This window comes from Alnus glutinosa, chromosome 6 (genome assembly GCF_958979055.1).
Source record: "Alnus glutinosa chromosome 6, dhAlnGlut1.1, whole genome shotgun sequence".
NCBI classification, from domain to species: domain Eukaryota; kingdom Viridiplantae; phylum Streptophyta; class Magnoliopsida; order Fagales; family Betulaceae; genus Alnus; species Alnus glutinosa.
The window spans coordinates 5,157,234-5,170,050 of NC_084891.1; the positions used below are offsets into that span (position 1 = coordinate 5,157,234).

Here is a 12,817-nt window from a genome sequence, read left to right on the forward strand (position 1 = left end):
GGGAGAGGGAGAGGGAGAGGGAGAGAGAGAGTGACTCTCAGATTTTTGGGTGCTCGGTTTGGTGCAACAAATGGCACGGATCGAGAAGGGACAGATATAGCGAGAGAGAGAGAGAGAGAGAGAGAGAGAGCTTGAATATCTCTAACATGTCGAGGCTGACGCAGAGGAAGAACCTTGGAGGGGTGTTGAGGGCGTCGATGTGCGGGAGACTAGGGGATGGAGGAGGAGGAGGAGGAGGAGAGGATCAACAACCGCCAAGAGACGATGGTAGCCATTACAGCCTCACAGGTGGCATTCTTCCGCCACTTGGCATCACCGCTTCCACCACTCGCCGCGTAAAGCTCCGCCCCTTCATTGTCTCCCCATTTGATCCCCGCTACAGGTTCATTCCTCCCTCTTCCTCTCTTCGTTCCCACTCTCATTTTGATCTAAATGCCATTTCTTCGTCTGGGGCTTTGTTTGAATGTGTTGTTGTTTGGCATTTGTCGAATTTCTGAGGAGATAAGTATCTCCCTCTGTCTCTCTCGTTAAGAGTTATTTTGGGCAATTTAATCGCAATGGTGCAACATTTTATTTAAATATTATTGCTTTTTTAACACAACCATAAGAAACCCAGTGGCTTGTGTTGTTCAAAGATTAAAACCAGATTGTGTTGGCAAGTAGTATTTTCCATTGAATTGTGAAGAAAGGAGGTTTGAAGTTCAATCTATCACGAGGTGGGTTTTTGTGGGGGATAGAACCTTAGCACGTTAATCCCCCTCTGCCAAGAACAGAAACTGTCTTATTAATGCTGGGCATCATAAACGTTTTCAATGATACTTTAATCCCTTTTGTAATCTTCACTTTCACAGGCACAGGTCTATAGCTCTGTTATCGTTACACATTGTAAGAAAATCCCTGTTCAAACACCTTTGATTACTTTTTCTTCTGTATCAAGTTAGTGGGGAACCGGATATTTGGGGGGCGGAGGGGATATTTTGGGATTTTCCAAATATTTATGTATTTGTTATGCAACCTTTTGGATCTTATTTATTCTTTTATAAACCTTTTTTTTTTTTTTGTGGCTATGTTGTTGACTCTTTTTGTAAGTCAAACTACGTATTATATGTTGTGGAGAATTTCATATTATTTTTGTTGTTCAATAATCATGTTATGTGTTGGAAATAAAATGATTGAGACATGGAGCTCTAACTGATATTGCAGACTCTGGGAGACATTTCTAGTATTTCTAGTTTTCTACACGGCATGGGTGTCTCCCTTTGAATTTGGATTCCTAGAGAAACCAAGGGGACCTCTTGCTGTAATCGATAACGTTGTCAACGGATTTTTTGCCATTGACATTGCATTGACTTTCTTTGTTGCATACCTCGATGAAACTTCTTATCTCCTCATAGACAACCCAAAGCAGATTGCTTGGAGGTACACCAGGACTTGGTTGGCATTTGATGTCATCTCCACAATCCCTTCTGAGTTTGCTAGGAGCATATTGCCCCCTCCTCTACAGACATATGGATACTTCAATTTGCTTCGCCTCTGGCGTCTCCGAAGGGTCAGTAAACTGTTTGCCAGGTAAAGATGGGGAGTTTCCTTATCCATTGCAGCAATTTTCATTTGTATTGATATGATGCCAATTTATTATATTCCAAGACTATTGAGTTCTTCTGGAATCATTTTTGTCACCAGAATACTTATGTCATTGTTGGCTATATCAGTAAGTAAGCTGGTATTGAGTCTATCTTATTGGTGACTAAATTTCTTTTCATTTGCAATTAATATTAATACTTTTTCTTTCTTATATATATATTCTGAACCAACTTCTTAAAAAGATGGTATAAGTTCATTAAATTCCTTAATGGCCAGTATGTATCTATGCATTTAGTCCTCTGTAGTTGCTTTGTGAAGGTATATTGTCTGTATTTTCCATTATCTCATACTATGCATGAACCTCAATTATTGCCAGCACAATAAAAATAGTGGAAACCAGTTTGTTTTCACCTACTTTCCAAGCCAAAAAATAATCTTATGTTATTATTTTTATTCTTTTATATATATATATCTATCTCTTCTCTACCTTCCTACTAGTTTTTCTATTTCCAGTACTTGCTCATGAAACTTTCGTTTTCTATTTTTCCCTTTTCTTTATCATGTCAGATTGGAAAAAGACAGGAACTTCAGCTACTTTTGGGTTCGATGTGCAAAGCTTATATGTGTGAGCATCTGTTACTAATATTTGTTCATTTTCATTGAAGTGTGGAGATTTTTCAATATTGATGTATTCTTATCAGGCTTGTGCTGCCTTTAGGTTACTCTCTTTGCAGTTCATTGTGCTGCCTGCTGCTTCTATCTTCTTGCTGCACGTAATTCTAACCCAAGTAGGACATGGATTGCACTTATCTTGCAAAACTTTCATGACCAGAGTTTGTCGATCCGATATGTGACCTCAGTTTACTGGTCCATCACCACTCTTACAACCACCGGCTATGGTGATTTGCATGCTACCAATACCAGGGAGATGATATTCGACATTTTCTACATGCTTTTTGATCTTGGCCTAACATCATATATAATTGGAAATATGACAAACTTGGTTGTCCATGGGACCAGTCGAACAAGGAAATTTGTGAGTAGATTCTGTCTGAATGCTTATGCCATATCTGGTTGGATTTTTTTGGCCTTAAATGCTCTTCTGTGGCAAAGTGTTTTTTTTTTCCTTTTCAAATAAGGTTTAATTGGCTTTTAGGCAACCTTTGTGTGGATGCCATTTTTCCTTGGAGGTTCTAGATGATGTTTGTAAGAAGTTTGACTTTCAGAGATGTATTTGTTAGAATAGTGAATCTCCTAATTACCTCAAATGCACCAGTACTGTTCAGCTTGTGCTTGCATCTAGTAACCGGATAGCACCCAGCTTTGATTTACAAATGAAATCTACTTACTTCGATAGAAAAATCCAAACCAATACCTTTCTTTTCTTTTTTTTAGAATCATCAGAACATTATATGCTTTTCTTATATTGATAACTCACTGTTATGGCCTTTTCATCTAGTTTGTTTTCTTGGTCTTATTTATATGGAACTCCAGAGAGACACTATTCATGCAGCCTCGAGTTTTGCACAAAGGAACTGCCTACCTGCTCGCCTGCAAGAGCAGATGCTTGATCATTTATGTCTGAAGTATAGAACTGATTCAGAAGGGCTGCAGCAGCAAGAGTTTCTTGATTCCCTACCTAAAGCAATTCGATCTAGTATCTCACACTTTCTCTTCTATTCACTTGTTGACAAGGTGTACTTGTTCCGTGGGGTATCAGTTGACTTACTTTTCCAACTGGTAATACTTCTAACTTTATCTCATAATCTTTGATGGTGTTTGGATGGGGCATCAAGGGGCCTTTCTGTGTGTTTCCTCTGTTAGATGCAATGAGGTATGGCCTTCAGTTTTGCAAATAAAATTAAGAAAAATGCTCATGGAATTCTATGTTTGTCAGAGTTGAAGGTTGAGAAACATGAGTTCTGTATGTTATCTTATGACGCAAAAAATGCCTGTCAAGAATTAAACAGTAGTAAGAAGGTAAAAGTAACTCATATTTTGATGTTTTCAAATTTAACAAGAAAAAAAATATCTTTGTATCAAGGCATCAAAAGTATGCATATCCAAACACCAGCAAGTCTCCTTTACATTTTGCATGCTTTGTTTGACTTCCATGTCTTTGAATTTTCGTATTGAAGGTCTCAGAGATGAAGGCTGAATATTTTCCTCCCAAAGAGGATGTAATTTTGCAGAATGAAGCACCCACAGACTTGTATATACTGGTTACTGGTGCTGTGGTAAGAACTAAAATCCTTCCCACCCAAAAATAAAATAAAATATGTGTGTGTGTTGAGTGGGAAAAATAAATATATATTTTTTTCTTTCCATAGCCATAAGATGTACATTCAAACATATAAATGAGAAAATGTACCTAAATAAAGGTCTTTTGGATCTTTCTTTTCTTTTTATTGTTCTTCTGTAAAGAACAACACAAACTAAAAGTCTGAAAAAAATGAATAAAGAAGGTGGAAGATAATGAGACATAGTTAAATTTCAAGGGATATATTTCTTTCATTTCCTCAGGGTCCATGTATACCTTGCAATTGTGTTTTAATTGGTTCTGGTTGAAGTATATGAATAGTGGAGTAGCTAAAATTTAATGAATTCAATTCTAGTGCACAGTATATACGTTTGACAGGGAAATTATTCCTCTTGAAACACAGACCATTTTTTTTCCTTTTGTTTCTACTTTGGTTAACTTTCTCATTGAAGTCTCTCTCTCTCTCTCTCAGGAATTCATCGTGAAAAAGAATAATACAGAAGAGGCAAGTATAATTATAGAAATCTTCTGATTTTTTTTGTCTCCAACTATTGGCCATCACTGGGGTGTTTAGGAACTTAATATGTTCTTTGCAATGGATGATGGCAGACTGTTGGCGAGGCTAAGACAGGAGATGTTGTTGGTGAGATAGGCATGCTCTGTTACAGGCCTCAACTGTATACAGTCCGGACCAAACGATTGAGTCAGCTGCTGCGTTTGAACCGTACTTCTTTTTTAAATATTGTTCAGGCAAATGTTGGAGATGGGACCATAATCATGAACAATATTCTTCAGGTCTGTAAAAGTTTCGGCACCAATCATCTCCCTTTCCCTTGTTTTATTGGAGGGGGCAGAGGGTGTTTACTTGAATTGTAAACTATGGCTCCATACAGTTCTTTAGATTTTTTTTTATCTGTTCATAGAATTGATTTTTTCCCCCATAGAGAATTTAACAAAATTTGTACCATCTTAAGAAATTTCTACCTTAGAATGGGACATAGTGGATCTAGCTAGTTTATTTCTTTTTATTTTGTGAACAGCTTTTATGTTTGCAATCAAACCACCTGTAGTCATATAGCTGAGTATTGGATAATATTCGGCCTTGTGTTTATAAAATATAGAGGCTCAAAGAGCGTCATTGAATTAGAGTTGAGCATAGTTAGAAATCCACATTTAATTTCTTCGGTGTTTGGTAAAGTAGTACTTCGGACTGAGCCTTGTGTGCTTGAACACCTTATTCATCTCTTTAGGTATCTCAAAATGATTAAGAAAGTTTATCTGGAAATTGATCTAGGGAACTATCATCACTAACCTGTTCGCTGCTGCAGAAACTCATTACTTTGTGGTTATAGAAATTGTTCTTTGAAATGAAGATCAGTTCTTTCTGGGATGTTAGTTCCGGGAACTAGACTGAATTAGGCACCTTGTTCCTCCCATTATGCAAGTGCTCTATGTATATGATACATAACATTGTAATCATTTGTTTTTAATGATAACAGACAACCATAAAATAAGATTTTCTCACTACATATCAAAACACAAGATTATAAGTTTAAGTAAATGAAACTTATATTGTGCAAGTGGAGGATTATTTGTCTTATTCTTAGACTGAATTTTTCATTTGATGCAGCATTTGAAAGAGATGAGGGACCCACTGATGCAAGAAATTCTTACTGATACAGAGCACTTTCTAGGTCAGGGCAGAATGGGTTTGCCTCTTAGTTTATGCTTTGCAGCCACCAGAGGTGATGATTTACTGTTGCAGCAGTTGCTGAGGCGTGGCTCTGATCCAAATGAAGTGGATAATGGAGGACGGACAGCATTGGTGAGCAGATCACCTTTTTCTAGATTTTTTAAAATTTTTTTTTTTTTCTCTCTCTTTAAGAACAATATTTCAATTAGGGACTGTGAGCTACTTTTTCTTTTGTTGCAACAGCATATTGCAGCATCAAAAGGAAGTGAGAATTGTGTAGTTCTACTTCTAGAGTATGGAGCAGATCCTAACATCAAAGGTATGTTCTAGTATGCGACAAGTATGAATCCCCTGATACAGTGTTGTGAAGTTCTTGTACTATTTTCCCTTCCTTCTGCTGCCTAATTGTCTCCACGGCTCTTCTTGTCTTTATTTGTACATTACCTCTATGTTCTTTCTAGATTGGCTGATGTTATGCTTTTTTAAGGAGAAATACTATTTACTAAACCCCTATCCCATCCTCATTCTACTAGGTTAACGTGGCAGTGCCCATTAGATCTTAGATTTTTTTTTTTTAAATAATGGCTGATCCAAATGCTGATCGGCATTGCCACATTAGCCTAATAGGATGGGAGTGTACTACATTAGCTTACTCTTTTTTAAAATATATGTTGAAAATTAGGGAGGCTAGATCTCATGGTTTAATTTATATTTGTTGGAGAAACACAGACTTACCTCTTTCTTACAAGGATAGCTTTAACTCTAGCAAGACTTTAGCAAGCAAATTCCATTTTTGGCTATGAAACAGTACCCGAATTTATGATTTTTTTTCCTCCGTTATTTTATGCATATTTTTCAAACATTTAGAATGCTGTCCTCCTATGTATACAAAAAAAGAAAAGAAAAAGAAAAAGAATGCTGTCCTCTCGAGAACATTTATAAGTATCACTACTGTTAAAAAAAGTGCACGTTTTTTTTGAAAGTTGTAAATCACATGTATACTCTTTTAAGTTTTTTATAGTGTCATCATGGATGGTTGTTAACTAGATACTGTCTGTTCCAAACTTGCTCCAGTATCTCGAATCCTGCTTGCCATATGTTGAAGAAAACACAAGGAAAACAGCACAATTATTAATAGAAGCACCTGGATATGAGGATTTAACTATGATACAAGTGCTTTACACAAGCACCTTCACCAATAATATCACTTAGACACGCCTGACACCTTTAGACTTTTAATACTTCAGAACATGGACAGCAAGACAATAACATTAACCAACACTTCACTCACGTTACCACTCCTACCAGATCTCACTCACCTTATTGCTTCACACAAAATAATTCCCACGCCGCCTATATATGTAGTGCTTGAACTCTGTTACTTGGCCAACACAGACACTTTCTCCTTGCTTCTAGATTGACTGTGATAATGCAAATAGTATGAAGTTTGGTTTTCTTTTACTTGGATGGCGGCTTCTAGAGAGAGGCGACAACTTGCCGTCAACACTCTCTCTCAGCATTGACTCTCTATCCACTCCACTTTAGTCTCCATACTAAGTTGCTTCCTGAGTTTAGTGTGAACTTAGTAATGTAAGTCCTTTTGGCAAATATACCTGAACTTGGTCCTCAGTATTAATCTGACACATCTCTTGCTTTCCTTATGATACCTTCTCTCTTAAAAGGTAAAAACACTTCCACATGCTTGGTTTTGGCATGAAACTTGATTCTCTGCCAAGAGTATTGCTAATTGGTGATCATAATGTAGTGGCACTGCCTAATCAACCAGTTGGAATAAGTCTCTCATGAGCTGTATCGTCAGCCATGAACTTTCTTGTGTTGCTGCTCAATTCGCTGCCTTAATGGTTGGTAGTGACAACACTGGTTGATAGTGACGCTATATAAGAGATTGTAGTCAACTGTCCCCTTTACATACCTTAATATTCATCGAGTTATTTTGCCCTTCTTGTATAGGAGATTGTAGTCAACCATCCCTTTTACATACCTAAGTGCTTGTTGAACAGCTTCTAGGTGAGTTTTCCTCATAATTTGCATACCAACTGATCACACCCAATTGCACACAACATATCAAATCGCGTCAATGTCAGGTAGATAAGACTACCTATCCTTACATGGTTGAGTCTTCCAATTCTTTGCCGCCTTCTACACAAACTTGGCATTGACCTCCATGGGTATAGTGATCATCTTTTAGTCAAGCATGCTAAGGTTTTGAGGTAATCTTAGCACACGTGCTGGCAAAGGAACAGACCATCCTTAGTACGGTCAACTTCAATTTTGAGAAAGTGCTTGAGTTTTCCAAGATCCTTCATTTGGAAGCAGGTCGGCAAGTTCTTCATTCATTGAACTTTGACTTCATTATTGAACACGTTAGGCCTTGATAAACATGCTTAAATCCGCAGGTGTTACTTGTTAGAATGAGATTGAAATGTCTGTGGGATAATATGTAATTTCCTATGAGTAAAAGGAGTGGTATGTAGGTGTCCTATTTATATCTTCACTCTAACACTACTGAATCTCCACCCTGAATTAATAGCTCTACAATTTTACCGTAATATGCTCTTAGTGCTTTCTTTATCCCATAAAGAATTTTCCTTAACTGGCAGACATAGTCTGCTTGAGTTTGACTCTCAAATCCTCTTGTTTGTTTTATATAAATTTCTTGATCTAGTTCTCCAAATAGGAAATCATTTTTCAAGTTCATTTTCCATAACTTCCGAGACTTGCTGACTATAAGTGCTAATAAGACATGTACAATGGTGATTTTTTTTTTTTTTTTTTGATAAATAATGTCATTTCATTAAAAAAGTGCAAAGGGGCACAACCCTAGTACACAAGAAGTATACAAAAGTACCAGTAGGACACAAAAGAGCATGAAATTAAAAACTCCACAAAAGTAACACTACTCGGGCTATGATGAGCTGAGACCCATAAAAATAAAGTATTAAGCACAGTTCGACGCAACTTCAACACCGAGGTTTCTACATCTTCAAAGTACCGAGCATTCATTTCCCGCCAAGGACCCCACATCACACATAAAAAAACTTGCTTCTAAATCTGCTTAACTTGACCACGATCCAATGAATTGCCCTAGCTACTTAACAAATCCAGCACCCGTCTCGGCATAACCCACTCCACCCCCAAACAAAATAAGAAAATAGCTCCATATATTCCGTACAACATCATAGTGAAGTAATAGGTGGTCAATTGATTCCCCACTCTTCTTGCACATACAACACCACTTCACCACCACTATATTTCGCTTACGCAAATTGTTATGCGTTAAGATCTTTCCTAGAGCTGCCGTCCACACAAAAACCGACACCTGCTATGGAGCTTTAACACGCTAAATACTCTTCCAAGGAAATGAATAACCCTCTTGACTATCTAAAGCTTTATAGTATGACTTCACTTCAAAATGCCTCCTTTTAGAGAGGCTCCAAACTACCCAGTCATCTGCTCCATGCCGAATCCGGTGAGAATACAACTGCTCATAAAAAGAAAAAACCATCTCCACCTCCCAATCCATGCAAGGCATGTAAAAACAACATTCCATTGTACAACTCCATCTAACACAGACAAATTATCTACCATCCAAGCGTCTTTATATCGAGCAATACTGAACAAAACTGGATAGCAAAGCTTCAGCGGACTATCTCCACACCAACAATCATGCCAAAACCGTACATTATACCCATCCCCCACCTCAAAGCACACAAACTTATATGTACAATGGTTATCTTTTCCCTTGGATAAGCGTTTTGTCATAGCCTAGCTTGTATTGTTGAGAGAATCCCCGATCCACTAGACGGTCCTTATATCTCTCCACTGATCCATCTACGAGAGTCTTTATTCCATTTGCAGGAAATGAGTTTTATATCCTTGGGCTTCGGAACCAGGTCCAAAGTTTGATTATGCCTTGGAGCCAGAATCTCCTCTTTCATTGCTTTTTCTCCACTCTAATTCTTTTCAATGTTTCCTGATATGTCAATAGCCCCTTTTATAATATCTTCTTCTGTCAATGCTGCATTGGGATACTTGAGATTTGGTTTTGTTGCCTGGTTGATCTTCTTAGTTGTGGCTATGAGCTTGCTTCTATTTCGGCTTCTTGTTGTCTCAGTCAATCCTCCTCTAGTGTCTTTTGGTGAACAGCAACCTGCCAAGGACGCTATGTTGCTTTACTAAGATCTTGTTTTGCCTTTATCTCCAAAGTGTTGCAATTCTTCAATTTCCCCAGGATGCACTTTTAACTGTTTACTCCCCCATCTTCTCATACAATTCATCTTCAATTTCTTTTAAGCCTGATAATGTCTGGTAGCGACGCCCATTCTTTTGACCACCATGGAGATGCTTTATCAAATACTGCATTTCTTGATATGTACACAATCAGTGGTCAGGTTACAAGGTCTCCATCCTTTCCTTTGGCTATCATAACCAATGAAGATACAACGAATCTTGAACTTGCTGAATAAATGACCAAGCATGTAGGATGTAGCCAAGTACTGTAAAGTGGCTCACCATTGGTTTAGTGTTCCGAAATTTCTGGGAAGGTGAGACAATCAACATAGTTAATTTTACAATCTGTCATTTTATGTATTTATTTTATTAGCTTACTTTGGTGCAGAATACGGCTTAATTAGAAACTATAAAAAGAGCATATTTAACCGACCTCAATTACTCACAATCAAGGTTGAGTTTAGTTGAGTTCATATGAATGATGACATTGCCTATTTGCTGCATCAATTTGCTTTATTCTGCTCTTATTTTTGCAGATTCAGAAGGAAATGTTCCCTTATGGGAAGCAATACTGGGGAGACATGAATCCGTGATTAAAACTCTCACAGACAATGGGGCAGAGATATCTTCTGGCAATGTGGGCCATTTTGCATGCATTGCTGTTGAGCAAAACAACTTAGAATTGCTCAAGGACATTGTCAAATATGGTGGAGACGTGACTCTGCCTAAGAGCAATGGGACTACAGCTCTTCATGCAGCAGTATGTGAAGGAAATACTGAAATAGTTGAGTTCCTGTTGAACCAAGGAGCTGACATTGATAACCCAGATATCACTGGATGGACACCTAGGGCTTTGGCAGATCATCAGGGCCATGAAGATATCAAAGACTTATTTCAGGCCAAGCAAGAAGAGGTCAAGAAACCACCAGCTGTCCCAGTACTTAAAAAGCATCGAGGTGTATCATTCCTTGGGAAGTACCAGAGTGAGCCAATGATGCCTCCATATCTCCACGAAAGCATTCCGCCTGCCGGGGAGGTGACATGGTTGGATAGTCGTCCAAGGCGAAAGGCTAACAATTTTCACGATTCACTTCTTGGGGTCATGTCAGCTGCTAATGCTGGTGAGGGTGATCTACATCTGTTTTGCGTACTTTTTTATGATGGTCACATTTTGGTAATTTGGGTGTCATACACCGGCGTGATTAACTTAGGTCGTTGTTAATACTGAAAATGAAAGGTGATTAAGGAAACAAGAAATGCATGCTTGAAATAAGTAAATTCTTAACTTTTTCTCTTAATAGAAATAATTCATGACTACTTTTTTATGCAAATAGAATGATTTAGAATAATATTGGTTTACAATAAAATGAGCTGAGTCAATTTTAATTTGCCAAATCTTGTCATGCTTTTTTATTTCTGATTGAATTTCAGCACACAGTTGTTTATTTCTATTTTTTGGCCAAGAAGTACTGGAAACCAAACCCTCAAGATGCCCTTTTTCTAATTTCATGCTTGTCCTAGTTTTTTATCCCAAGGCTCCCTGCATTAATGTAATCTTAGTCAGCTACAGGAACTGGAGGGAATTGCTTAGTCCTCGAGTTCATTTCTTACCCTGAGGCCTGATTGATATGTTAGAGACGGTGACTCATGTTTAGGATAAGGAAGTTATACCAGTAACTTAGCGAAATGATCAGAGTTCATGAGACTCATGGCAGCTTATGTTAAGCTTGTTATGCCGGATCGAATAATATAGGTTGAGGGGTGCGGCGGCAAAGCCTGTCACAGTATGGTATGTGTATATAGGAGATTTTGAATGTACCAGGCTCGCGTTTTAATTGGTGTCAGTATATTATATATGATGTAACTATAATTTTTGTTGAATATAGCGAAAAATGCCGCTCGCTCCTGTGAATGTAGGCACAATGCTAAACCGCGTAATTTTCTCTGTGCATTGTTTTTTCTTATCTTGTCTTTACTTTTCACTGAATTGCATAGTTTCAACAATCACACTTTTGCTGGCATGCATAAAGTGGAATTCTCATAATATGTAGGTGTCACAGACCTTATTGCATCTGCTGGCAGTTTTGCTAGTGCCCGGAGTTTGAACAGCTTCCCAGCTAGAGTGACACTTAGTTGCCCGGAGAAAGGTGAGGTTGCTGGAAAGCTTGTGCTACTGCCTCTTTCCCTTCAAGAACTACTTGATGTTGGTGCCAAAAAATTTGGCTTCTCTCCAAGCAAAGTTTTAACTAAAGAAGGAGCTGAAATTGAAGATATAGAGCTTATTAGAGATGGTGATCATCTTGTTCTTGTAAGTGATGATGGAATTGGCAGTTCAAACAGCCACCAGACGGCCAGTTAGAGCTGAAATTTGGCTTCTCTCCAAGGAGTCAGGCCCGCACCTAGACAACCCTGCATCTACATTTTGAGCTATGGGTAGTTGGGATTGGGAAGGACATTGATTTTTCATATATGATTTTTTTTCTTTTTTCTTTTTTTTTTTTTTTTTTTTTTTTTTTTTTTTTTTTTTTTTTTTTTTTTGCGTTGAAATTTACTGTTTTTGTGTTTTTGGGGTTATTGAAGGAAGCAAAGTTACTACTGATGGAATCGATTGAAAAAGAAAAATGCAGTGTTAATTGTAAGGCTTGTATCCAGTGTCCTGTCCTACACACAAAGAACGAAAGTTGAGGGTACAACCAGGGATGGAGGGGGGACTAGTATAGGCCATGGCCCCCAATTCCTAAGAACAAATTTTTTTTAAGGATATATTTTTTATTCTACTAGTCCCTAGTAACAATTTATTTATTTATATTTTATTTATTTATTTATTTATTTTTTTTCTCCCTTGACCCCGGCCCATAATAGTTTCTCGCACTGATCTGGTTGCAACACTTGTATTTGTCTAAGAATAATTTTCCTCTACAAACATTTGACGGGTATGTTGTAATTAATGTTGAGATAAATAATAAAGTATAAAATTGCTTGGGTTTTTCTAATTTTCTTTCTACAATCTTTTTCCTTTCGTATATATA

The 12,817-nt window shown here is 37.6% G+C and overlaps 1 protein-coding gene across 4 annotated transcripts; it reads left to right on the forward strand.

Moving 5' to 3' along the window:
• On the forward strand, window positions 1-12,544 carry LOC133870937 (potassium channel AKT1-like). 4 transcript variants are annotated; one of them, XM_062308230.1, is made up of 12 exons: window positions 1-382; window positions 1,204-1,569; window positions 2,152-2,209; window positions 2,303-2,620; window positions 3,079-3,324; window positions 3,723-3,821; window positions 4,317-4,349; window positions 4,454-4,639; window positions 5,475-5,669; window positions 5,781-5,856; window positions 10,325-10,909; window positions 11,840-12,544. In XM_062308230.1, the coding sequence occupies exons 1-12, from the start codon at window positions 147-149 to the stop codon at window positions 12,145-12,147; spliced, it is 2,706 nt and encodes a 901-aa protein (XP_062164214.1). In that variant the 5' UTR covers window positions 1-146; the 3' UTR covers window positions 12,148-12,544. The 4 variants fall into 4 exon arrangements, with proteins under 4 accessions (XP_062164214.1, XP_062164212.1, XP_062164213.1 ...); XM_062308228.1 differs by having other exon boundaries at window positions 5,475-5,856; XM_062308229.1 differs by having other exon boundaries at window positions 5,475-5,856; window positions 11,849-12,544.
• Window positions 12,545-12,817: the final 273 nt, after the last annotated feature.

Excerpts from the sequence above, each read along its gene's own strand:
- LOC133870937 (XM_062308228.1), top strand. The coding sequence starts at position 147 with ATGTCGAGGCTGACGCAGAGGAAGAACCTTGGAGGGGTGTTGAGGGCG. Across the intron at positions 3,822-4,316 it reads TACTGGTTACTGGTGCTGTG|GAATTCATCGTGAAAAAGAA; the intron begins GTAAGAACTAAA and ends TCTCTCTCTCAG. Across the intron at positions 4,640-5,474 it reads TCATGAACAATATTCTTCAG|CATTTGAAAGAGATGAGGGA; the intron begins GTCTGTAAAAGT and ends CATTTGATGCAG.